Here is a 26,858-nt window from a genome sequence, read left to right as displayed (position 1 = left end):
GGATTTGTGTGTCCTCTGAGCAAGGATACAGGCTTTGCGTCTTGCTGAGCTGTCTTTGCAAGGACTGCCAACACTCACAGTTGATTAAGCCTGCAATGCTGCTCTCTCCTGCTCATAGACAGATGTCAGAAACAAGCTAAGCAAAACAGCACATGCAGCTACAGCTCTGCACCTAGGAACATTAAAGCAGACTATTAGGGATTAAGTTAAACTGCAGAAGAGCTTAACAGATCCTGTCAGAACTTAATTTCTACCTGGCATGCAATTCTGGATAAGAAACAGCCCAGTATTTCAAGAAACACCCTATTCTGTAAGGTGGTTCAATTCAGCTTACAGAAGCATCATATTTTGAAAGGTTTTGCCACCACCATGTGGCCGAAGCAGTGACTGCAGCCTACCAAGTCACAACTCACAGGATGTTAGAAATGCCAGCAAGGACCAGTTCCACTGCCTGGTCTAATTGGGAAAAGCATTCATAGGTTTTAAAGCCCGTCCCACAGACCTAAACAAAGAAATCATACCAATTAATATTATATATTTTATTAATTTAAAACTCCAAAACACACTACTGACTGTCAGTAAGAATAAGGCATGAATTACTGCTGATAGGAAGCTATTAGTTAAATAATTGCACACATCATATATCCAACTTGCAAGAGTCACCATGTGTTTTTCAGTATGCTGCTATAGTCCTGTTGGTTTTCTTCTCTGGTCAGCTGCAGAGTGCAGAGCCTCAGCCCTACAGATGCTGGAAGGAAGAATGCAGTCCTGCAGCTCTCTGAACCAAAACTGCCCAGTTTGCAGAGGCTTGCTGGAAGCTGGCAACTTCCATTATTCTCAGATTTGATTCTCTGGGAGCATGAGAGAGAAAAAAAACAAACAATTCTGTGGTTTTAATTTGGGAACAGGGGCTGATTTTCAGTAGTAACTGCATATTTCTCCTACTACGGCCTGTCTGTAAGGGCTGTATCCCAAATACTGCCACATCTATTACAGCCCTCCTCATTTCTTAACTCGCAGAAAGTTTGACATCTTCAGAAAAATCTCTCCTTGGTTTGCAGGAGCTGACTTGCAGCAGCACAGTTCACAGCTGTTCAAATCAAATTATTTTGTGCTTAAGAGATAAAGCCTTTTTCTCTGAAGATTTAAAAGAAAGCTAAAGTGCTAGATTATCTTCTTCAGTCCCTTCCTCCCTAGTTATGTGCCAGGCATGGAAATGCTGAGCCCCTCAGTGGGCAGATGCTCACACAGCTGGATCATTAACTGCCAATTGCAGCATATCTGGAAGCTGAAGGACTGCCTTTCTCCCTTGTTACTCTCTTGGTGAGGAAACAAAATCCGCAGTGAGGTTCTGCGTTAATCCAAGGTGCTACATTGCTGTTGAGAGGAAGCAGAAGCAAGCCTGCTGCCTCACCTGCTGCCTACAGAAATTAAGACACTCAACCATGATAAGCCACATCTGGGATTAGTTGCCTGTTTTACTGAGAGAATATCAGGAGAATATGTCATTCCTGGCCACTAGCAAAGCGGCTGAAATCCAAAACCCATCACACAGTGGCATTCAAATGTAACAACAGGTAGGGAACCCTAATTCAAACTATCCTCTCCTCACCTATACTTTATTCACTCAATAGGAATCATTTTTTTATTATTATTATTATTTTTTTTAAATAGACTAGCAACTACAAACAGCTCTGGATGAGTGGTTGTAACAAATCCAGCAAGAAAGCTTCCCAATGCAATTCCAACTGCAGCAGCTCAAATGCCTTGAAGTAAAGAAAAATGATGAATCTGGATAAATTCTCACATCAAGAGGCTAATCACCAGCAGAGTTCCTCATCAGCAAGCTGAAGTACATGGCAGAAACTCCTGGTACACGACCAGCACAGATCTGTAGCATCCGGAGAAGTCGCTGAGCAGTGGCAACTCGTATCCCTTCCAGCTGGAAGCAGAACAGAGAAGTTACTTAATAGGAAAAAAAAAAAAAAAAAGCAGTGATTAACTGTGATAAAAGAAAGAACTGGAACCAGCTCTAAGTATGATTCAGAGCTGCTAGTTACAGAAAACACCCATGAGATTCATTTACTCCCCGAATGCTAGAGGAAGGGCAGTTATGCCAGCTGAAAACCCTAAGAAAGTTTCAAGTGCTCAAACTCACTGATGCTGATTTGCTGAGAGAGGCAGCAGCAAACGGAAGGACAGCCAAAGGCACAAATATTATCTGCTGATAAGGAAGCAATCCCTGATGATGGAATGATTATTAAATGGAAAAGGGTGCAACTGCTGCGTGCCAACTCCTGTCAGCTTTTCAGACCAAGAGGATAACTGGAAAGAGTGGCAACTCATACTACAAAACAGCACGTGAAGCTACAAAGCCTGGCTAACAGGAGCACTGTGTGGGCAAGGACAAACAGCAAACATTTCCAGGGTTCCCAGAAAGAGAAAACGCTTTGAGGAACAAGTGTACCAAGGCTTTGCACATCAGAGAAGCTTTTCATAACTTAGGCTTGGTTTTCTGAGGCTTTGAAGTAGCACCAGAAGGTGCAGGAAATCTGTAAGACTCATTTCAAGGACAGTCAGACTCTTGTATTTATTCCTGCAGAAAGTCTGGTCTCTGACACCACTTACATGTGGCAACAGCATACGTATGTATATTTATTGCTAATGTAATGATGTTATGAAAGATCAGAGGGCAGCAGAATTCCCAAAATACCTTCCAACACCAAATAGGCACCTCACCTCCAGCTCACAGAATATCACAGGACTGCAGTAGTCTTCTCCCAGTTTCCAGATGGCACTCATCTCTACGCTGCAGTTGTTAACCCTGCCAACTACAGAAGTTTTCTGCATTACAAGCCCCATTATCAACATCCATTGAAGTACCAAGAAATTCTGCACGCACAAAACGACTCACAGCTAATTTTGACAGCATCATACAAGGTAAAGCAACAGCAAGCAGAACAAACAGAATGGTACAAGATGCACAGTGGAATTACCACAGAAGTCTTCCATAATACTGACAGCAGGAATAGTGTTGCCACATTACCGAGTACTGCAATGTTAACATTTGGGATAAGGGATCAGACGGTACTCTATCAGCAGGACAGAATCTTCCACTCGTTAATCAGAAGGCCTGACAGAGTATTCATGTCTCCAAGGGCCTCCCTCCATCAGGAGAACAACAGCACAAGACTACACTAAGGCTCTTTCTCACCCCTAAATTAGGCCTTCTGAATCCTAAATTCTAGGGACACAGCACCTCTTTTACAACGGCCAGCAAGATGTGCTGGCCCTCTCAGTTCCTCAGATCTATAGAGAAGTGATGCAGGAAAGTACCCTCTTCACTCAGGGGAGGGAGAGATAGAGAGCGAGACAAAGAGACAAAGAAAATTATATGAGACACAATGGGGCCAGACAGCACACAACAGGGATCACAGTCTCGTACTAAAAACCATACTTAATAGTTTAGTAGCTCATCCACTTAAATTCATTTTATTATCACAGCATCATATGCTCCTCACTGCTAATTGAGACTATCGTTAAGACTGATCTGCTGGAACAGATACAACAGCATTCTGGAATGGCACAGAAAAATAATTTTAAATTAACATCACAGTTCCTATTCAGGAATGAGAGAAAGGAGATCTGAATGGCAAAAGCAAAAAGGAAAGGGCAAGTGAGAGAAGAGAATCATGTTTTACCCGAGGAAAAAAAAAAAAAAAGCAAATGAGCTCAGATATATTCAAACAAAGCTTTGATAAATCTACTGGCTGCTTTTGTTCAGTTTCAAATTAAGCCACTCCTTTGCTTTAAGGAATGCAATAGTGAGCTGTTCTGCTCAGAGGGGAGGGACGGGGCAGATGCCATACGTACCCCCTGTGACAAGGAAGCACACTTTTCCCAGGAAGAATCTGACATCCACATAAGCTAGTGAAGCTTGAACATTCTTCAAGCTGTCAGAAAAGCACAGACAATCCAGTTGGACAGGGAGGTAAAACCAGCACAGCATGAGGACAAAAGGAATAACTTTCAGAAGCACAGTTGGAAAACCCGTGATGTTAACATCTGCTGATTTGTGAGCCAGCAGAATTATGCTAAGAGCATGGCATCAGGGACCTCTGGACTACCCACAGCTGTTTAATAACCCATAAAATATCCTTTCAACTCAAGACTCAACAGTTAGGCTTAGTTTGAATGGTGTCCTAAAAGGTTTGCGAACGCTAAGCGTCCAAACTCATTAACATCCAATGAGACTTCAGCACTCCTTAGGCTCTTTCAGAAAAGCAAACCCACACATTTCTGCAGCACCATCTGTGCTGTAAGCATGCAGCTGGGCCTGTCATTTTAGTAAATGAGAGCCCAGGATCATCAAAAGTTAAGTAAAAAGATGCTGACTTTCATGATCTAGCAAATCTTTGCTTATGGCCTGGGGACACAAATATGATTTCTACAAAGATGAGAGAAAAGACATCAGCCCCTGCAGATCTTTCCTTTCTGACTGGAGACTTACGTAGAGCTGATGCCACATGGTCAGCAGTGCCAGTGAAATGGGAAAACGGGCAGAGCAGCTGGCTGACTATTAGGTAGAGATGCTCTACCACAGCAAGTCTAGGGTTTAAAAATCCAGTGATTCCAACATAATAAAAGTGTAGATTTATGCATGAATTCAAGAAAGAATATCAGTTTGCTCCCTTGTATTTATGCCTTTCTTTTACCTGTATTTGCTCTTGATGTCAATAACAAATGCAATCAGATCTATCCTGGGCCGAAGGTGATCCCTCTCTGGAGGTAAGGGGAGGGATGACGCAAGGTGGCTGAAAGAAAATAAATTTGCCAGTTTAACAAATAGTTTGGCAAGGCAACATCCACTTAATCATAACACTGCAGCTCACCACATAGCACATAACCAGGAAGCCAGCTAACTGTGAAATAATTAGGCACCAAGGAGATATGGAGATTTTTTTGGATTCTCATCTCTCTCTTAAGCCTATTCTGAGCTGCTGGCAGCCACATACTTACTAATCCCAGATGTTTAATAATGGGAGGCTTAACATAAAAAGACTCCTAGAAAAAAAACTGTCCTTATAGATGTGTACAGCAGTCATAGCATTTAACTCTTAATAGACATTTCCAATTAAGCGAGCTCTGATGCTCCACAAATATATTTTGCTACACTCACTGCTTTCTCAAGTGAGAAATCAGATACGTATCGCTTGTATAGCTTTATAGGGGAAGTGCAACTGGGCGAGAGCTCAGTGCTCCCGTGATACCACTGCTCTTCCTTTCACTGCCTCAGAAGTTACAAGGATAGTTCAGGTGTTCTCTTACACCACAGTGCCACTGCTGATGCAGCTGTGGGAGGAAACACAGGGTTTGTATCCCTTCCAAAGGCATCTGTGGCGTACAGAGTATCACAGAATGGACAAGATTGGAAAGGATCGGGGAAGAATACTAACAGCACCACATTTTTTGGAAGATTATAAAAAAGATAGACTGGAAGAACAAAACTCCCAAGATTTCCATCTCTTTCTCAACATGCTTCATCACTAGAAGCCAAAAAAGAAACTGCTTTTGTCCTCCTTGGGGAGAGCCACTTGTAGCAATTAGTCTTAGAGACTGCAGTATTTATCCCAGTTTTCTTTTATCCACGCACAGTTTGTAGCTTTGTCTGCCAGTCTCTGAACGAAGGTGTTTTGTTTCCTATAAACAAGGAAGAAAACACTGAACAGAAGCATTCCAAAACAGCACAAGATATGAGCCAAGCGTGACTAAACGCATGCCGTAATACAAACATCACCACACACTGATGGTGATATCTAGGGAACAAGAAACATCAGGAGCTTCCAGACACGTGCTAAGAGGTGTCAGTGCGAGGGGACACAAAACCCTGCAACACCTGTAGGAAATGGGATGTGCAAGTGCCAATTACTTCCACCCCCGCTTCCAGTGACAACCAAACCTCTTTCCCAGAAAGCTGGCCGTACATCAGTGGGGCAGAACCACAAAAAGCGGACCAGCGCCACCCTTCCCCCCGCTCACTCACATGCTGATGTTGAAGTCCTTCTTCTCGCACAGCATGGCCTCGGCGAGCTGCTGCTGCGGGCCGCCCTCCGCGCCCACCAGCTGCGGGGCGACAGGCAGCGGTCACACGGGGTTAACTCATTTGCATACGGCAGCCCGGCGGCCTATCCCGGGATCATATCTGCATACAACGGCTCAACGAAGGGGGAGGAGGGGCGAGGCCACCGCCGCCGTCGCGGCCGAGGATATGCCCGCCGGGGGCTGAGCGCTGGGCCAGCTGGGCCGGGCCGAGCGGATCCCAACCGGACCGCAAAAGAGCTAGAGGACCGGGGACTCCCAGGGCACCGCAGACTTACCAGTATGGTGGCGCTGTTGAGCTCCGGCAGTTTATCGAAAGGCCGCAGCACCGCCATCCCCACCGCCGGCTGCGCGGCGATTTGAAAATGGCCGCCTCGTGTGACGTCACGCTGTGGGCGGCGCGGGGCGGCGCGGGCGTGCGCTCGGCGGGGAGCGCGCCGGTGACGTCAGCGGCGCTGGGGCTGCGGGCGTTGCGGGCGTACGGTGGGGCGAAGCCCGGGCTGCGTGGTGGCCGGCTTTGGTGAAAGGCTGGTTCCTCGTCCCTGGAGCTGTCCTTGCCCTGGGCTCCGTCCTGCTCTTTCTTGGCCGTCTCCGTGCCTCGCTCGGTGCTGCACACGCACTGCGTGCAAAACCGCGGCGGCCACGGAACTGTCATCGCAAGGAGGAGCTCAACAGTGAGGACGGGGCGTGCGGAAGCCTCGGTGCCGGCTCCCCTCCCTGCGCTGCTCGTCGCCCCGCGCCCCGCTCTGCAGAGCTCCCCGTGCGCAGAGACTGACACGGATACGCGGTCGCGTTTTCTCCTCCGATGAGCCCTGCAGGGGGCTGCGATGGAGGCTGGCATCACTCCTGCTTTGATCCTGACAAAGGCAGACGGCTCAGCTTGTCGCCAGCGCCGTGGCAGGTGAAGCAGAAGTGATGGCGGATATTTCTGGCTGCCGCAGCGGTCGGCGGGGGGAAGGGAGGCTGCGGTCAGGGCAGAGCTCTGCTTTCGGCCAGAACAGCGTTCACAGCGCGGTGATGGTTTGGTTGTTGCCGAGTGATGGAGGCATTTGCCAGGCCGGGAAGAGCCACTGCCTTTGTGGCATTGTAAAGCCACGGGGAGCTGGCCAGGGGAAGGACTCCTCGGGGGTTGCTGGGTGTCAGCTGGTGGGTGGTGAGACCTCACTATGCTGGCAGTCAGAGGACAGTTGTGTTGCTGCTGGTCAGCAGTCTGCAAGTGGTTGCATTGTGACTACATACATATACATATATATATATATATATATATATGTAGTTATCATTGCATATCTATTTCTATGTTCCTCTTCTGTGTTAATAAATAGTCTTTATCTCAACCTGCGAGTTCTATTCTGCTTCCAGTTCTCTCCCTCATGGAGAAGTGGGCCCATGAAAACTGAACGAGGTTCAATAAGGGCAAGTGCAGGGTGCTGCGCTTGGGTCAGGGCAATCCCAGGTATTTATACAAACTGGGGGAAGATCTCCTCGAGAGCAGTCCTGCAGAGAAGGACTTGGATGTCCTGGTAGATGAGAAGCTGGACATGAGCCAGCAGTGTGCACTTGCAGCCCAGAAGGCCAACTGTGTTCTGGGCTGCATTAAAGAAGGGGTGGCCAGGAGGAACAGGGAGGTGGTTGTCCCCCTCTACTCGGCTCTTGTGAGGCCCCATCTGCAGTACTGCATCCAGGCCTGGAGCCCCCAGTACAGGAAGGACGTGGAGCTCCTGGAGCGGGTCCAGAGGAGGGCACTAAGACGATCAGAGGGCTGGAGCACCTCTGCTATGAGGAAAAGTTGAGGGAACTGGACTTGTTTAGCTTGGAGAAGAGAAGGCTCCAGGGAGACCTCATAGTGACCTTCTAGTACTTGAAGGGAGCTTATAAACAGGAGGGGGAACGGCTGTTTATGAGGGTGGATTGTGACAGGACAAGGGGGAATGGTTTTAAACTGAGATAGGGAGGTTTAGGTTAGATATTAAGGGGAAGTTTTTCATGCAGAGGGTGGTGATGCACTGGAACAAGTTGCCCAAGGAGGCTGCGGATGCCCCATCCTTGGAGGCATTCAAGGCCAGGCTGGATATGGCTCTGGGCAGCCTGGTCTGCTGGTTGGAGACCCTGCACATAGCAGGGGGTTGAAACTAGATGATCACTGTGGTCCTTTTCAACCCAGGCCATTCTATGATTCTATGATTCTATCCCACCTGGGAGACAGTGTACAGCCGCATGGTGCTGAGCTGCTGCCAGGTTATGGCACAACTGCACGGTACCTGTGGACATCCAGGCAGCTCCCAGCAGCCCCACACTGCCAGCAGGGCTTTGTGGGACATGAGTACACTCATCAGGGTGCCCTTGCTCTCTCCCAGCAGGTGCAAGTGATGTAATTTGCTGCAAGTGCATGTTATTAGGGAAACTAATGACATTTGCACATATGTTGCTGGCAATTTCGACTTCCTTTGGCAAAGGCTCCCCCCGGCTGTCTTTAGACTCAGTATAAGTCAGCTTTTTCTGTTATGCTCTTTATTTTAAAGTGTACATTTCTGTGTCTTTTTGAACAACTCAGCAAAGCTTCCCAATGGGTTTCTTGACCTAAAGCCCCAGTGGCAGCCAGAGCTGGGGATTCTGTGCCTCTTGCTGGGGTTTTGTTCTCCACTGAGGAACCGGGGGGGGGGTGGAGGGTTTCCATTGGCACATAACAACAGGGAATATTTACCTGAGGTTTCCTGACCATTTCCTTTTTCTCCATTCAGGGTTTTTGCCAGAAAGCTCTGATATCAAATCTCTTGTGGATAAGGATGTGACTGCACAAAGACATTGAGGAAGCCAGGACTGGGAGCAGGCTGCCCAAGGAGGTGGTGGGATCACCATCAGTGGAGTTGCTCAAGAACCATGTGGATGTGGCACTGAGGGATATGGTTAGAGGGCGTGATGGGGGTGGGCTGACAATAGGACCAATGATGATCTTAGAGATTTTTTCCAGCCTTGAAGATTCAGTTGTTCTATAACCTGATCAGTTCTCCCAGAGTGCGTAGTTCCAGGCAGCATAGCCACTGCTGGGCTGCTCCAGCAGGCCCACACACAAGGATTCCTGTCTGGAGCCACTCTGTGGGCGCAGAGCGGGACAGTCTGTGTGTAGGTATGCCTGGGATATGCCAAGTGGCTTGTAGCAGCTGTACTCATAGTGAGAGCTGAGCTGCAGCTGCAGTGTTTCCATGTGGCTGAGCTGCACGTGGCACGTCAGTGCTTGCTTGTGGAGAAACCTCTGATGTGACAGCACCCGAGAAACAATCACAAGCAGCGAGCTGTTGCCACGGCACCTGAGGCATGACTCCACTGGCTGCACGGGGCTGCAGCGGGCAGAGGGATGGGAAGGAAGCCATGCACAGCCTTGCCTGATAGTGGTGCAGGACAGTGTGAGACGGTGAGCGGCAGTGTGTCACCTGTCATCGGTGCCAACAGGAACACGTGGGCCACGGGTTTCTTGAGGAGAGGGCTCACACCCCTTTGCACCTGAAATGCAATCTTCTGCAAAGTCAAACCTCGCCCCTCCTGGGATATACGGATCTGGGTGTGTACAGGCTCCGCTTCAGGGCTCGGATGGTGCTGTGGTGCTTATTAGTCCTCCAAACCCCACTGCAGAGGGCAGCAGGGCTGGAAAAAAAAAAATAAGGAAGAGAAAGCAAGCAGCTGGGTTGTTCCCATCTGCATCAAAGCTACTGCCAGACTGGGAATGGATTCATGCAGTCTCAGAACCGCTTCTGCCGTTATCCCAGTACCGGCTGCAGCGGGGCTGCTCCCAGCTCGGTGATGGATGCAATTGTCCCTCCTCCGGGTTTGGGGGGGGGGGAGAGGGAAGAGGGGGGCTCTGGGTGAGCCCCGAGCTCCCCGCGGGAGGAGGCTGCTGCTGTCCCCGCCTCCCGCTGCCGCCCCGCGCTCCGCTTCGCACCGGCCCCGGCAGAGGCAGCGCGGAGAGCGGCCCCGTTCATCCCGGGGGGAGCGGCCCCATCCCGCCGCCCGCGGCCGAGGGAGGAGGTAAGGGGGCGGGGGATGGGGGCGATGCATGGCAACGGGGTGCCCACCACTGGGCTGGGAGGGGGGGGGGGGGGAAGGAGTGCAAAGAACCCACTGCTGCCCATTTGTGCCCCCATCGCCTGCGTGCAGGAAGGCACATCTCTTCTGCGTGAGACTCGCTTCGGCACCGCTGCGTGTCCCATCTCTTGCAGATCCCTTTCCATGCCACTGCTTGCAGATAAGCCCCCCAGGGCTATGGCAGCTGTGGCGCTCTGTCTTTGAGAGGCTGCGGGCACCCCACAGGGATGCTAAGATGCACCAGTCTTACGATGGTTAAAGCACATTTAAAATCTGCAGAGCTGCTCCAGAAAGGTGACATCTTCTCAAATGAAAGTCCCTCTTTTGAGCACTTGAAAGCAGATGATCGTGGAAGAAAACTGGGATAAACGCTCAGAGATGGCAGCAAAATGGGGGGCAAAGCAAAACACTCTGAAAGCAAAAGAATATGGTATGAGGAACCAAAAGCTACTAAGCTCTCCTCTCCCATCATAGCAGAGAAGATACGTATCCAGAATCTATGCCAATAGGTGGGAGGGAATAGTTTTTTTTTTCCCTCTGATGCTGGCAATTTCTTGCTTATGTTAGCAAGAATCACAGCACATTTCAGATCTAACCCTGTGCCACAAAATTGTTCATCAGAGGGCAGAAATAGAAGTCACATTCACGTGCTTCCTGCTGGGAGCCTGGGAGCAGGGATGGGGACTTTTGCTGCCAATCAATTGAAAGCTGTGGTATTAAAAAAAAAAAAAAAAAAAAGCCCACAGACATAAGGTCCCAAGGGAACCAAAATGAGGCCCAGGCACATGATGGAATCAGAGAATCATAGAACCATACAAAGGTTTGGGTTGGAAGGGACCTCGAAGCCCATCTTGTTCCAAGCCCCTTCATTCACAGCTTTTCCGGGCAATCTGTTGCAGCATCGCATGGAGCATGAAGTGGGAGGCAGGAGGTGTGGTGGGACCCATTGCTTGTGGCGGAGCTGCTTTCTGGGTGCTCCACAAGCTGTCTTCCCTTTTCTCCAGCAGCCATGCCGCACTTCTTGGACTGGTTTGTGCCTGTGTACCTGATGATCTCCATTCTCATCCTGGTGGGCTTTGGAGCCTGTATTTACTACTTTGAGCCTGGCCTCCAGGAAGCCCACAAGTGGCGAACGCAGAGGCCGATCATGGAACGAGACCTTCGGAAGACGCTGATGATTCGGGACAACCTGGCCTTCGGGGTGCCCGAGGTCTGATGTGCCCACCAGGTGGATGGAAGGCCAGAGGTGGTGGGAGGGGACTTATACTCTGCTGATTTGGGTCTTCTGCTTGCCACTCACCCTCTGGCCCTATGCTCCTCAGGTTTGTACAGCATGGCAGGCTCAGAGCTTTCCATGAGCTCGTAGGCCATCTTCCAGCCAAGAGTTTTTGCTCCTCCCCAGGGATGATGTCACTTCTTGGAGCCATTCACACAAAGGGTCCCATGTTTGTCACCGGAGCTGGAGCTGCCTGGCTTCTTGGCACCACCCCAGGAGGTCTCTACAGGGGTAACAGGATAGGTGAAGCTCTGCCAAATAAGGGTTCAGCAAGATCCTGAGACCAACTCTGCTGAAGATGCTCTGCTTTTCTGTTGGGGTTTTGGAGATGGAGAACTTCAGAGCCTGGTGCTCACAGACTGATGTTTTCAGGAGCTCTGCCTTTGCGTTGAACATTGTTTCTGAAGAGGTTCATCCAAGTCCCGTGTCATGCAGTGCTGCTCTGCAGCTCTCCAGATCTGTCATGTAGACCTCTCCCAGTTGCCAACCCTTCTGCTCTCTGCCACTGCATGAAACAGGACACATCTCTGTGAGCTGCCTTCTTCAATGCAGTCTCCAGCTCTGTGCCGCTGTCGCTTGGCTGTCACTTTCAGCACAAGCTCAGCCATCCCTTCACCCACATGTCTCTGAGAAGGGACAACGCACTTCCCCTCTGTCTGGTTCATTGAATCAAGACAGGTCTCAAGCATTGGGCTGGAGTGAGTGAACAATATAAGCTTTGTAATTCTCTGGGGGTATGAGGCAATTTTTAGCTCTGAGGGTTTTGATTCAAGAAGGAATGGGTCAGGGCATCCTGTAAATATTGAGGTCTTTCAGGCATGTCTCATCCTCCCAGACTGGAGTAGTACCACTATTACCTTCCCCACCAACACTGGGTACCCCGGCAGGAGCTGTCAGTCTCCATTCCAAGCCAGAGAACTGAGACCCATTCAATTCAGACAAGCACTGGGAGTCTTGATGTGAGTCCCCTGGTTGGGTAGCCTCTCTCAGCAGGGAGATGGAGCCAGTGGGTTTACTCATGTGCCAAAATTTGTGCTCGCTATGCTGAGCAAAGGCTCAAAACACAGGTGCAGCCTCACACAGGTGCATTCCATGTTTGTTGTGCCTTGATTGCTTGGGGCTGGGAAAAGAACTGCACTGCATGGTACCAAGTGCCATCCTCAGTTTCATCAACCACATTCCTGCCCCAGCCTGCTGCCCTGCTCCATGCCATGATCTCTCCACAGCTCACTAAGTACTATTGTCAATAGACTCCACAGCAGAATAAAGGTGTGTGCAAACTGTGTGCCCACTGTGTTGTTTCCCTGCTGTTCTCCCTGGAGCTGCCTCTAGACAGTAGCTCTCAGTTTGGCTCCTTGAGAGCCCAGCAGCTCTGCATTGGCAGGGTTTCTGCTCTGGGCATGCAGGAGGGGTGTCTGGGAACAATTAAGCCAAAGGCAAATGCTTGCTGAAAGCTGAGACTGTCTGCTCGGTGAGAGCTGTGCAGAGAATTTGAGGCAGAGGGGAAGTCTCAGATACTGAATTAAGCTGCATAAAGCACTGGAGAAGACACTTAGTGCTGGAAAACACTGGGCAGCATTAAGTTGCTCCTCTCAAACATTTCACTCCCTGTTGCTGCGCAATGTATGGAAATCATAGAATCATTAAGGTTGGAAAGGATTTCTAAGATTATTAAGTGTCCATCCCCAACACATATCCAACCTGAACCTCTCCTGGAACAACTTGAGACCATCACCTCTCATTCTGTCACTGCTACCTGGAAGCAGAGGCCAACCCCCACCTCACCACAGCATCCTTTCAGGCTGTTGTAGAGAGGCTTTCAGGTAGTTGCAGTGAGTGCACTGCCCAAGCCTCTTTCCACGGGGTGATGGTGCCTCTCAGCCTCAGCCCCATCCCTCATTTCCTGCTACAGGGATACCACCAAACCCATCCATGTCTTTGGCCAAGGCCATGTGAAGGCGGTGGAGCGTTTGCACACCATTTGCTTCCTTGCTGAGGGCAGACATTGTTAAAAAGGAATTTGCCATTTGAAAATTAAGAAAAAAGAGATGTAAGGGAAAACATTTCAAAAATTCAAAGTGTTTTGCTATCTTTGGTAAATTGTGCTCGCTTTGCTTGAGAGCCAACCTGCCACCAGTGGCCCACAAGCACAGAGGCACTGCCAAGGAGGACACGGGGTTGTGTGTGGGTCTGCCCCACAGCACGGCCCGACTGCAGTGTCTCTGGGAATGGCGGGGGTGGGAGCAGCCGGACAGTGTGTGTGGGGGCACCCTGGGCAGGCCACAAGTGGCCCATTGTGGTGACTGGAGGCGGGCAATCAGACTGCCCAGGACGGCGGCGGAGAGGGCTCAGCTGCCCTCAGCCCTGTGGCGGGTTGGGGTTGGGACCCCAGCTGCCTCACCCTGCTGGGCCCAGCTGAGCTACGCCTTCGCGCCTCCACCTACAGCCCAACATGGATGAGGACGCCGCCTCGGCCCTCTGCCCTCCTGCCTCCAGGCTGGCTGGCCCCAGCCGCATCCCAGGCCCCATGCTGCGGCGGGCCGGCTCTCCCAGTGCTCCCACCCAGCGGAGCTGCCTCTGGGTCACTCTGCGGCAGGGGGCTGGGGGGGCTCCCTGGCATCGGCCACGAGCACCAGCCCCCATCACCCCCGTGGCCCCGTGCCCACGGCTCGTGTCAGGACATGGAGGGGCTGAGGTCACACCGGTGGAGAAGATGCCGGGCAGCGGGGACCCACGCAGTGGTAGGTGTGCGCTGGGGGGCATCAGGGATGCTGTGTGGGGCAATGTGAGGGCTTTGGGGGTTTCCCCCTCATCATGACAGAGCTGAGGGGCAGTGGAGAGCCAGGTGTGGGGGGTGTCTGGAGGGGAACCTTGTCTATCTGTGCGTCTGTCCCAAGTCAGCTGTACTGGGCATGCTTGTGAGGAATGCCACTGACCCTCAGAGCTGGGTGCTGGCATCACCCTGCCAAAATGTTGGTGCCCAGGCACAGCTTGGGGTGGCCACAGCACATGGTGGGGACCTTGGAGGAGGAAAAACAGAGGGAAAGGGCATCTTGCTCTGAAGCAGCCAAATGACCCACACGGCTCCCAGACACAACCAGCAGCACCTTGTGCATGTGTGTGCATGCATGTACACGCACACACGCACATGCACAGGGGATGGCTGTGTCTCTGCACTGGGGGCAGGCAGCCAGCAATTGCAGTGCCAAGGGAGGAGAGGTTTCTCACGCCTCTGCAAGCAGAGCTGAAGGGCAAATGGGTCTTAATGAGCTGTTCACAATTCCCGATTTCCCCTCTCTGTGAGGCCCTGCCATCCCCTAAAATAAAGAAATATCCAGGCGGGGAGCATGGTTTCTCAGCCACAAAGGGTTAAATACTCCCTCTGCAAACAGGCAGCTAAACTCAGGGATGCTCAGGAGGGAGAAGGTGATGTGGGGGGGGCCAGGGGGGGGTGGCTGCGCGAAGGCCCCCTCATGGTGCGTGGAGCCCATCTGTGGTGCTCCTTCATCCCCACTGCCGTGCCCACCCTGTGGGGAGCAGGAATGGAGCTCGGGAGGGAGCGCGGGCGGGGGGGGGATTTTGCAGCGATGTTTAATATTCAGGTCACATGACAGTGGCAGCAGGAGCAGCACCAGCATCTCCGCTCAGCTGAAATAGCCACTGGAGAAGGAGGGAAGGAGAGGGGGTAGAAGAGGACAGGAAAGAAGGAGAGAGGTAAAAGCGGAGTGTTGTAGCCCACCGTGCTGCGCCGACGTCAAGCTTAGGACAGTGGGGGCAGAGCCACCCCCTGGGGAGAGTGTTCGCAGACAAAAGAAGCTTCATGTTCAAAGGTAGGATGCTGCGGGCTGGCGGGGCTGGGCGATACCGGAGAGACACTCAGGCTTCTTGTGCCCCCGCGCTGCTGAGGATCAGTATCTCCAGAGGGCAGTGGGGGGAATCAGCTTTGTATTTTTCCTTCTCATCTTTCAATGGTAGCACCGAAGGAGCAGGAGTGGGCTTGGCGGTTGTGGTGCTGATGCAGAGTAGCTGTCGCCAGGGGCTGCTCTGAAAGACAGAGATAATCCCAGCTGGTCCAGGGCCGGGAAAACCCACGAGCTGCTCTGTCTCTGCCTTGTCCCTTGTCGTTGCCGGGGTGGTGGGGTGTTCTGTGCTGCTCCCCGGGCACCTATGTGGAAGCTGGTGGGTGGGCTGGGGATAGGCATCTCTGGTGGGATGGATGCCCCGGTCCTGGGATGCTCAGCATTCCCTTACCTTAGGGTACAGCTGAGGATATGCCAGCTTGTGCCAGCTCCTGCATCTCTGAAGAGGCTTCGGCACATGCTGCCCTAGATTTGGCTGCAGCCAAAGCCCTCTGCAGAGCAGTGAGGGCACATGGAGGAAGGCTGCTGCCAGCAAGGCTGCGTCAGCCCAAAATGCTGGGATAAGTTCCCCTGCCCAGCTTGAAATACCCTGTGATGCTCAGTCTGGGGAGCAGGGACACAGGTCTGGAGCCATATGGGTGGCAAAGGAGTGTGACACATCAGGGTCAGTGCCTCCAGTCAGGGCAGGAGGGCTGCAGCGAGGCCGTGGATGCGTGGGAGTGAAGCAGCTTTCCCGAGCTGAAAGCTAGGTTGTGGTGGTGGCCGCCTCCTTGCAGCCCCCCCCTCCCTCATGCCACTCAGACAAAGAACGGGAAGGCAGGGGGAGGGGATAAGGCTGTATGTAGGTTATCGGGGCTGCTCTGCCACAGGGCGTTGTGGATGGAGGTCCCAGTGTCTGAGCCCACAGCTGGTCTGCAGGGCCATTTCTGTCGCGGATGTTGTGCAGTAGTGGTGCCTCTTGCTGGCTGTGGCCTTCAGAGAGAGGTTTTGGGGTGGGTTGGCAGAGCTGACTGGAGCCTCCCTGGGCACCCACAGCTGCTCTTCTCCCTGCAAGCCCTGACTCCAGGTGCGCAGCTCTGCCTGCAGCCAGGGAGCCCATCGCTGCAGCCACCCTCTTAAATCAGCTCTGCTTAGCGCACAGAACAAAGCAGCAAGGAAATGGGTGGTAATGCAAACAGCGGATGTGAGTGGTTAACCTCGGCTAACCCTCTTTTCATCACAGCTGCACTGACCATAGCTCTCTGTCAATGGATACATTGGAGGGAATGGTCAGCAGGACTATGGGATGTGCCTGGGATGCATAATGCTACCCTTGACCATTCAGTCAGAGCTGTAATGAGGCTTAGCAACAGCATTAGCATTACAGCCCCTAAAGCAGAGCTGTCCCCAAGGGACAAGACAGGCACATTTTGTGGCTCGAGGTGCCCCACAGCTCTGGCTCCAGTCCCGCATGCCCTGACCTCCTGCTGGCTGGCCTTCAGTTGTCTCCTTGGATTCCTCCATAGGAGCCAAGAGATGGAAAATCATTGCACAAAGCCCTCAGGTATCCCATTGTAAAATGCAGGTTCCCATTTAGAGACTGTGTGGGAAGCACCCTACATGGAGGGAAAGGCAAGTGACTGAGAGAAAAGGGGTATTCTCTACCTTGAGGCCTTCTGACCCTGAAATCAGAACTCCTAGACCTACATCACTGATAAACAGTCCAGGAATTATTTAAGAAGACTTCTGGAGCTTTTTTTTCCTGATCCCAGGGCTTTTTATAGGTGCTATTGGAACCTGACTTGGAAATATATGCTCCAGCCACTTGAGCAGTGAAGGCTGCCTAGGGGTGGCAGGGTATTGCATTGTCCACAGCAGTCAGCAACAGCTGTGGGCAAAGTGTCCTTCAGTGCAGTGAGATTGAGGTATGGGTTATCAGCCTTATAGTGAGCCCTGATGGTGGCTGCCAGTTCCCTCCTTCCATCTCAACCCTCTCTGCCTTCTCCCAAACTCTGGGATAGGTGGGATCCCAATGCAGGCTGCTCTGGCAGACTTTGGCAACTTGTGGCCAGGAACAACAAGTGATGGCTCTTTTTCCCCTCTGCCTTTAGTCTCCTCCATAGTTATTCCAGCACTGAAAAGATACTGAGCAAAGCTGTGTGTGGGCACTGCAACATTTGGGGCATGGCCCAGTCATGTGAAGATAGTACAGATGGCACAGGACAGGCAGGAGAGGACAAGTGAAGGGTAGGGTAGCGAAGAGCTGGCTGACTCGTCTCTCCATGCAGCAGGGTTTTCTGGCTGGCAGCAGCTTTGAGAAAGCTGGAAAAAGACACGGAGAGCCTGAGGGGAGGCTCTGTCAGCAGGAGAGTACAGGTGAGCTGTGATGGCTGGGTTGTGAGAAGTGCTCAGATAGGCAGATCGCCTCCGCCAGCAGCGTGGGGTGTTCCCAATTGCCAGCCTGGCTTGGCCAGCACTCTCTCATGTGCCCTGGTCCCCCCCTGGTGCTGTTCCGTGGGGAGTAGAGGCAGGGGCATCCTCCAGCAGAGCTTGTTCAAGGCTGAGACTTTCAGGACCACCTATCCATGATCAAAATCTCCCCACTTTGCCCAGCTCCTGGCCTGTTATAGCTGAGCTCTCTCTCCCTGGTGCTGTCAGTGACCCCAAAATGGCAGTCACCTGCCTGGCCACTCGCTTGCTCTTCTGCAGCCAGTGGGATCTGCTGAGAGGAGCAAAAACAAACTCTGCTGAAATGATGGAAAGGGATAATTTAGTGTGAAATAGTTGTATGGAAGTAGCATCCAGAATAAGAGGAGTGCTTACCAAGCAAAAGAGCATGCTGTCTTTGTCCTGGAAAAATAACCATCTAATGAGATAAAGCATAGTAATTAGAGTGGGAGAAGCTCCAGTTTGCAGCTGCTTGTGTATGAAAGGTACTTGATTCCCATCCCCCTTTCATTTTTCTGTCCAGATCCATCCCTCATGCCTCCCTTCCCCACCAATAACAGCTTCCCTTTGTGCCTTGTCTTCTCCCAACCTCCAGCTTCTTTCTGAGGTGAGTGGGAGCTGCTCACTAATGAGGCAAGAGATGGAGATGAATGGCCAAGGCCTGTCCCACAATGTGTGTGCCATCACCTGAAAAAAAGTCAGGGAGGCTAGGAAGCCCTCAGAGCCTTTTTCTCTGCTGGTTTGTTTTTCATGGAAGAAGCAGGGAGGGGAGGGAGGACAAAACACAGTTTACTGGTAGGCATGACAAACCTCACTGATCTGCAGGCAGCAGGCAAGTGTGGAGGTTGTGGATCCTGGTGAGAACTGGGAGGCAAATCAAGCAGGGGACTCACACTGGTGCTCTAGCCCCTCATTAGGAGGAGCCTAGCCAACTTCACTAGGTGTGCTGCTGCTGTTTGGAGATAGCCATCAACATGTTCTATGCTCAAGGAGCCCTGCTTGTCCAGCTCCTCATCCACAGTGATACATAGAAGAATACGCTGGAAACTCACGTGGATGTTCCTCCATGAAGAGCCTTACTGCTAAAATCTTGCTGTCTTGTTCAACGGCTCAGCAGCCCTTGAAATGGACACTTAAAGCTACCTTCCACAGGGCAGCAGGGAGGTTCTAATCACACCTGACTGGTGATTTCTCAATCTTTCTCCCTGTGCAGGACCAGTGGAGAACAAAAACGAAGCAGCCATGTCTGAGCTAGTTCCAGAGTCACGACAAAAGCCAGTTGTGCCGATGAAACCCGTGGGCATTAATGCCAACTTACTGGGCTACATTGGAATTGACACCATCATTGAGCAGATGCGCAAGAAGACCATGAAGACAGGCTTCGACTTCAACATTATGGTTGTAGGTAGGAAGGGATTGGTGGAGGAACTGGGAACCATGGCTGGATGCACTCCCATGAGGCCAGGTGGGAGAGCAAGCCCTGAAGGGAGAGCATGAAGGATTAGACAATGCTCACTCACTCTGGGAAAATCATAGAGTCATTAAGGTTGGAAAAGACTACTAAGATCACCCAGTCCAACCATCAGCCCATCCACACCATGCCCTCTTACCATGTCCCTCAGTGCCACATCCATACAGCTCTTGAACACCTCCAGCGATGGTGACTGCACCACCTCCTTGGGCAGTCTGTTTCAATGCATCACCACTCTTTCAAAGAAAAAAAAATTTCTATTATCCAATCTGAAATGATACCCTGTACAAGACAGGGAGATACCTACAACACTTCTTCATTCTGGCTCTGTTCTTTCTGTCTGCTTCCATTGTTGGGCTGTGGCAGATGTTGTAAGCTTCCTCTTTGCAATTCTCAGGTCAAAGTGGGCTGGGAAAGTCTACGCTGGTGAACACCCTCTTCAAATCCCAAGTAAGCCGCAAATCTTCAGGCTGGAACCGGGAGGAGAAGATCCCCAAGACAGTGGAGATCAAAGCTATTGGACACGGTAAGAGCCAGCCTGCTGGGATGCAGGCGAGGCTGATGCTTCTGCCTGGTCATGCAGAAGAACCCAGTACTTTGCTGTAAGGCAGCCCTTTCTCCATGGGAAGCTGAAAGAGAAGTGCCAGGTTCAGGTGACCTCAGACATAGCCAAGGTTTTTCTTATGCAGTGGTGCATTCCACTGATGTCATAGACAAAAGCAAGAGGCAGAAAAAGTGTTAGAAGTATTTCCCTTTCCAAGACATTGGTGATTCCTATCTGCACACATTTAATGCTCTATACCACTGCACAGGGATGAGGGCAGGACACTCTTGTTCTCTTGTAAGACACCGAGACTCATGATGCAGCAGGTTCCCAGGGAGGCTTATGACGATTTGCAATTTCTTTCTCAGTTATTGAAGAAGGTGGGGTCAAAATGAAGCTGACAGTGATCGACACCCCGGGATTTGGAGACCAGATCAACAATGAGAACTGGTGAGTTTTACCTCATCAAGACCTTTATGTCCCATAAGGGGCTGCAGTTATGCCGATACATGAAGTGTTGCTCAGCTACTTACCATTGGAAAATGTCTGGGATCCTGTTGCACTCAGAGGTCAGTAATTGGGATGCAGAACTTTGAGCACCATGTGTTTACGTGTGTGCTCAAAGGTATGTGCACATTAAATAGTGAGTGCTTATTTCTACGCCTTAAAAACCTTGCCCTCACTCAAACACTAGGAAACACCTGCCCTCATTCTGTTCTCAACCCTTCACCCCCCAGTACAGGTAAAATGCAGTCATGCTGCCAGACCAACTCACTGCCATGGAACCAGGCAAAAAACTGTAATCTCCTTCTCAGACTGAATTTCACTGAATTCTACATGTGCTCCTTTAGCTGAAAATTGAGCTGTTCTGCCCAGAATCAGGCAACTCAAATTTTTCCAACATTTCTCACAGAGACTGGGCCCCAGCAGCCCCTGGCATGGCACCATCGGGTCTTTTCTCCCCTCTTCCACTGATTTAACTGCTGACTTCCATAGCAGTTTGCTCAGTTGGAAAACTGTTAAACATCTCTGCTGGTGGTGGGTTGTTGTTTTGTTTGTTTGTTTGTTTGGATTGTTTTGTTTTTCCTTAATGCCAACGTCTGCTTTAATGCTGTCAGAGCTGGGAACGCTGTAGGCAGGAATCTGAGGAGATTTGTACCTGTCTATTCACCTTTTTCTCCCACCTTAACAGCTGGGAGCCCATTGAGAAATACATCAACGAGCAATATGAAAAATTTTTGAAAGAGGAGGTGAATATTGCAAGGAAGAAACGAATTCCAGACACACGAGTGCACTGCTGCCTCTACTTCATCTCCCCCACGGGCCACTCGTACGTATACAGTTCCCTGTCCTTCCTCATCCCCTTCATGCCACTGTGGCAGATATACACCCTGTACTGCTCAGTCACAGTTGCAGGACCAGGATTCCTACCAGCTGGGCTGGATACTATTAGCTTAACTTTGCAGGGTTTGAAAGGGTCTGACAAAGGCAGGAGAAACACCATTGTGCTTTCTTTGGGAGTGGGCAGGATGGATGGGAACATGGAGGCCTCACAGATGCCCTGATGCTGGGAGAGTCACTGGAAGGGCAAGGAGGGTAAAGTGACCCCTTCCATGTTGTTCCTTCTTGGGCTGCAGCCTGCGGCCCTTGGACCTGGAGTTCATGAAACATCTCAGCAAAGTAGTGAACATCATCCCGGTTATTGCCAAGGCTGACACCATGACCTTGGAGGAGAAGACCGAATTCAAACAAAGAGTGAGTATTTCTCCTTCTGCATGGGATTCCTCCCTTCCCTGGCTGGGAGATGGGAGAGATGAGCCATATCCTTTCTGCTGGGACTGCAGTTCAGTCCCCAAGGCTCTCAGAGTCCAGTTTGGATTGGTGGGTAAGTCCTGGCACTGCCCTGAAGATGTAGCTGTCCATGGCTCTGAGATCGCATCTGTTAGAGGAGGAAGAACAGTGGGCATCCCTATGACATTCTATGATATGTTCTGTCATGGGAATTACAGAGCCAAACAAGCAGATGGGGCTGGGGAACAAAGACTTGTCACTGTTGCCATGTGTCCTTGCTTTGCACACCTGGAAGGGACAGTCCTTCCAGCCCTTCCCCACTGGAAAGATGTCCCAGATATGTCTGCCCAACCATCCTGCCTGCCTTCCCTTTAGGTTTGTGTTGCTTTGTGCTCCAAAATTTCTCTCTGCCCAGGTGCGCAAAGAGCTAGAAGTGAATGGGATCGAGTTTTACCCCCAGAAAGAATTTGATGAGGACTTGGAGGATAAAACAGAAAACGACAAAATCAGGGTAGGAAACATTTTATTGTGGGAGGGGAAAGGGTGGTTGAGGGCTGGTCAGATTTAATGAGGGAAAAAGATGTGTCACTAGGTTTTAAGTGCTTTGTGGTCCCTGAGTGAAAAGTGCAATGGACACAAGAGAATGCCATTCATCCTTCCTAGTTTAATTTGTCCCTGTCATGTCCACAGGGTGCTAGGAAGGCTGAGTGAGAAAGAAAGGACTCTACTTCGCCTCCTCTTGCTGAATGCCATTTGGCCTCTGCTAAGGACGAAAGGGACAAGCTCATTCCCTGTCCCAAACAACCTTCTCTTGAGCTCAGGCCAAACTCTACCTGAAAAGTAATTCAGTGCTTTGCCCTGCCAATTCCTATGAGAAGGGATATCTCATTATTCCTACCTCAGAAAGGTAGAAACCATCTAATTTCCAGCCTGTGTTTGTTCATGGACAGGTTGTACCCAGGATTATATGTGTTCTTGTGCCAACACTGACTCAAACATTTCTCCTACCTACTGGTCCCATCAGCTAGAGAACAATCTTATCCTGCACTGGCCTTTTTCTGGTCAGCTAAATGAGACAAGCTCCTTTGGTCGAGCTTTCATTCTCCCGTATTACATCACCACTTTTTTATGTGCCTACTCTAGTTTGATTTGATTTTCTGGCACTGGTGTGGGTACCCAATACTCCTCTGTCTTTTCTGAGATCTGAACTGCTGAGCCCTTGGACCACATGTGCTCTCTAAAAATCACATCACACTGGTGACTCGTGGTCATCTTGTGACTGACTGGCACATGGGGTCCTTCCCCTCCTTCCATCATTGCTTGTGCACAAACTCAAAAGTCATAGCAGAACTTGTTGGTATTCCCTAAATGCTATTCTTTGTGCCTCAAACTTACTTAGATTTTCCTGGATAATAACCCAGTCTGCCTCTGTACTGACAACACCTCCTGGCTTTGTGATGCTACTGCATTTAGTTAGTCCACTCATTATTTTTAGGGCTAAACTATTCATGGAAATATTGTCTTCCACATTAGTCGTCAAGAAACTCTAGCAGTAACTAACTGCCTGGCAGCCTGACACTTGCTCCTTCAAGCTCCCTAGCTGCCACAGCCCCAGCAGAAATTCCCACCTCCTCCAGATTCATTAATCATTTCCCATTTGGCAACACATCACACGCTCTGGGGAGACCAGATGGGTTTTGCTTCTCCTCCAAACTGTTACTGTTTGAGAGGAAGGCACCACAATTTGTTCTGTACTTCAGCCTAATTGCTTTGGGTTTGGTAGTCTCACATGTAAGAAATAAACTTAATAATAAAGAGTAAATAATAATAAAATATCCCACTCCTGTGGTAATTGCAATCCCTTCCCAGGTCCAGGGAAGTCTACAAAGCAGGATAAATCTATGAACAGCAGACAGCCTTATGGGTAGTAGAATCTCTCACAGTCTGTTCTCTGGAAGCAGGAACTTTCTCCCTGTGCATAAAGATATCTTGATCCACAGTAGTTTCACCTACTGTCCCACTTCCCAGGGTTTTCTGGCCTTCCTCAGTACAACCATTTCAGTAATTGAGCTTTGAATATTCATATGTTCTGTTGAGGGGATTGTGAGATTTTCTAGCGAAGAACTGCAAACTTGATGAGAAATACTCTCTGCAAGGTATTCCTGTGAGGAGCCCCAGGATGATAGACACTCACCTGGTATGCCAAAGCACCTCCTCTCTGGTCACCTTGCCCTTCAGAAATGCTGGAGATGTGTGCAGAAAAGCTTTACTCCCTTCTCTGGAGCCTTTGGCATTGATTTAAGGTACACACTAAGCCCAGGGGGTGCAAGAACACCAGTAAAGCAAGAGCCCAAAGTGCTATGGATAGCAATGATGAGTGGAGTTTTGCTGTGGAGAACCTCCTCCCTTGCAGAGGCTTTGCATTTGATGAGGTGCAAGGAGGAGAGGTGGCTAAGGAACAGTGATGGTGCTGCTCGGAACAGGTTTGATAGGCGTCTCCACATATCCTTCCCTAGCAGGAAAGCATGCCCTTTGCAGTAGTGGGCAGTGACAAGGAGTACCAAGTGAATGGCAAAAGAGTCCTGGGCAGGAAAACACCTTGGGGAATCATTGAAGGTAAGGAAAGTCTTGCTTTTGGGAGATAATAACAGGGTCCTGATAACATTTCCCATAGCTATTTTCCCATGCCTTTTGTCTTTGTGGTTGGTTTTTGTTTGTTTGTTTGTTTGTTTGAAACTGAGCAATAAGAGAACTCTCAAATTGCTCTGCTTGGAGAGAACTGCCATTGTCAATGTGCTACCACTATTGCTAACTGGCAGAACCATCCTCAACACCATGGGATGTGTGAAGCTGATCTCCTTGGTTTTCCTGTGAAAACCCACCTGTGACCACTCAGCATATCTGCTCAATGCCTGAGAGAGCTTGTCTGCTGTTCACACAACTGTCCATTCTTTCTGAAGCATGCCACCTGAAACACGCATGTCCCATAGCAATGACCATCCCATGCTCTGTAACCACAAACAGGTTACTGAAAAATCAAATGTAACATTTCCTTGCTTTCTTTTCAGTGGAAAACCTCACTCACTGTGAATTTGCCCTGCTTCGAGATTTTGTCATTAGGTAAGGCCACAGTCATGCCCATGATGTAGGGTTTTTAGTTAGGTACTATGGTTAGGTCATGGTTGGACTTGATGATCTTTGAGGTTTTTTCCAGCCTGAGTGATTCTATGATTCTATGATTCTCATCTCTTGATGAGAAGGGAATCTTCCTGAGACCCACTTAGAGTGAAATAGCCCTTATGGGAGGGAAGATAAAGCACTTTTCAGGCAGTAAAATCTTATGTGGGGCAGGGTTGGATTGATTTTAGGGGTATTACTCTAGTGCCTCTCTTGACCACTATGTCAAGTAGGTGCTGGTTTTCACGTATAATCTGGACACATCAAGAAACACAGGGTAATAGCACCCTTCTTTAATCCTATTAATTGCATTAGGTTCCAACAACTTCTAGTTGTTGCTGACATAGGTTTGGATTGAAGTCAGTGATAAAGAATCCACTACCCCATCCTAGACCATCTTTTCAGTGGTGCTGCCCAATGACAGGGTAGGGGGCACAGAGAGAGACTGTAGTCCATTTCCTGCATCCTGCCTACGCACACAGATATTCCATCTCTCTGTTGCATTATGGTACCTGTATAGGAAGAGGGTAAGTTTGCTAACCAGACTGACTGGAGAACTGACTGGAGAATACAGTGATGGACAGAAAGCTAACACTGATAGCACTGATGATGGTTATCATATCCTCTTTCACTTTGTCCCACGCAGGACTCACCTTCAGGACCTGAAAGAAGTGACCCACAACATCCACTATGAGACCTATAGGGCCAAGAGGCTGAATGACAATGGAGGGCTGCCCCCCATGACCTCTGAGACAGAGGAAAACCATGAAAGTAACCTGTGAATGACACCCCTGACATCACCCGGTGTCTCTGGATACGACAACCCACCCCTGCTACCCCTGGCTCTACCACGAGCCTGTCTCTGAAGCGTGTGGAGCATCCTTTGTGTGTGTGAGAGGGTGCGTGTGTGTGCGTGTGCCTACCTGTGTGCCAGAGGGGGACCAAAAGCATCTTCTCTGCCCTTCCCAAACTGTCCTCGTTCTCAGTTTGTATTTTGCACAGTGGACTGTCTGTCATCTTCCTTTCTCTCGTTGCTGTGTCTCGGCTGTGTGTCTTATCTGGGGGAAGTGGGGGTGGGGGAATAACTTATGGGGGCAAGAGGGCTTTGGAAGTGGGAGGTGTGGGGCATGCTGGGGTCCTGTTTTTATTCCTTGGGGATGTGGCATGGGAGACTCTGGGGCAGATGGCAGAGTTCTTTGTGGGTGGGAAGGTAGCTGACTGCTCAGGGAGGATGGTGGCACAGCATTTTATCTCCATTTTTTGCTGTGGCTTGCAAAGTGAAATGGCACCTTGGAAGTGAATAGATGGGAGAAGTGACAGATTGACAGGTTTTGTGGTTCAGGGAAAGTGAGTGGTAGAAGGAGGCAGGTTGTGAGCTGTAGCATCTATCTGAGAAACATCAAAGTAATTGGGGGAAAGAGCCATATTTTCCAGAATTAAAGAATAAAAGAACACCAAGATGTCTTCCTTGGTGTCCACTGGTGATGGGAACACAAGAAATACCTTCTCCTCACCAAAATATCTATGTTTGTCACTCCAGCAGCCCCAGCCTGTGCTAATCCCCTGCCCCTCATACAGCTCTCTTGCCTCCCATGTCCTCTCCTTTACTTTTGTCTTCACTCCCTTTTAACCCTCTATAGCTTTCTCCCTTTCTCTCCTTATCTCACTTTCTCTGCTCCCAACCCTTTCTGTCCTTCAAAATCTTCCCTTTTTGAGTCCTTTCCTCCTTCTCTGCATTCACCTCTTCCTTATCAACGTGCTTTTGTTGTGTTATACTGAAAAGCTGCTGTTTCACCTTCACTTGGAGGAAGCATGGAGAGAAGGTAAAAACCCATAAGGAGAAATATGCAGGGTTTTACTGGAGGCTAAATTATAGATTCATAGAATCGTTATAGTTGGCAAAGACCTCTAAGATCACTTTGTCCAATCATCAACTGACCACCACCGTGCCCACTAACCATGTCCACATGTGCCACGTCCACATGATTCTGGAACAACTCCAGGGAGGATGACTCTGAGAGGGCTCACAACTGCCCTGAGCACGGCAGTCTGCCCTCATCTAGAAAAAGCATGTACCCAGCTGCCAGGGGCTGCAGCCCAGGAGAACATCTGGTTGCATTAGCAGCGCACATGCAG

The 26,858-nt window shown here is 50.1% G+C and overlaps 2 protein-coding genes and 1 long non-coding RNA gene across 7 annotated transcripts; 2 read left to right on the top strand and 1 right to left on the bottom strand.

Annotated features, from left to right (window-relative positions):
• Positions 1-524: 524 nt before the first annotated feature.
• Positions 525-6,472, bottom strand: CENPM (centromere protein M). Its single transcript, XM_042889932.1, has 7 exons — positions 6,378-6,472; positions 6,044-6,123; positions 4,716-4,814; positions 3,874-3,953; positions 2,740-2,831; positions 1,808-1,942; positions 525-851 (listed from the first exon to the last, which is right to left on the bottom strand). The coding sequence occupies exons 1-6, from the start codon at positions 6,432-6,434 to the stop codon at positions 1,817-1,819; spliced, it is 534 nt and encodes a 177-aa protein (XP_042745866.1). The 5' UTR covers positions 6,435-6,472; the 3' UTR covers positions 525-851; positions 1,808-1,816.
• Positions 6,473-10,039: 3,567 nt separating this feature from the next.
• LOC122190418 lies at positions 10,040-12,737 on the top strand. Of its 2 annotated transcripts, none has more exons than XR_006182118.1 (2): positions 10,040-10,119; positions 11,181-12,737. It is a non-coding gene; the product is annotated as an uncharacterized LOC122190418 (long non-coding RNA). The 2 variants fall into 2 exon arrangements; XR_006182119.1 differs by having other exon boundaries at positions 10,047-10,119; positions 11,184-12,737.
• A 1,072-nt stretch (positions 12,738-13,809) lies between these two features.
• Positions 13,810-25,779, top strand: SEPTIN3 (septin 3). 4 transcript variants are annotated; one of them, XM_042890397.1, is made up of 10 exons: positions 13,811-14,193; positions 18,953-19,144; positions 19,608-19,736; positions 20,123-20,204; positions 20,947-21,084; positions 21,392-21,509; positions 21,961-22,056; positions 24,065-24,161; positions 24,614-24,665; positions 25,369-25,779. In XM_042890397.1, exons 1-10 carry the CDS (start codon positions 13,905-13,907, stop codon positions 25,502-25,504), a joined length of 1,329 nt encoding a protein of 442 aa, XP_042746331.1. In that variant the 5' UTR covers positions 13,811-13,904; the 3' UTR covers positions 25,505-25,779. The 4 variants fall into 4 exon arrangements, with proteins under 4 accessions (XP_042746332.1, XP_042746331.1, XP_042746330.1 ...); XM_042890396.1 differs by having other exon boundaries at positions 24,062-24,161; XM_042890400.1 differs by lacking the exon at positions 13,811-14,193 and adding an exon at positions 15,181-15,282 and having other exon boundaries at positions 24,062-24,161.
• Positions 25,780-26,858: the final 1,079 nt, after the last annotated feature.

The sequence above is a fragment of the Lagopus leucura genome, unplaced genomic scaffold (genome assembly GCF_019238085.1).
Source record: "Lagopus leucura isolate 7727_CA_CO unplaced genomic scaffold, USGS_WTPT01 Super-Scaffold_100159, whole genome shotgun sequence".
Taxonomy (NCBI): domain Eukaryota; kingdom Metazoa; phylum Chordata; class Aves; order Galliformes; family Phasianidae; genus Lagopus; species Lagopus leucura.
Note: the sequence above shows the minus strand (reverse complement) of the source record. Positions and strands in the feature narration are given on the sequence as shown.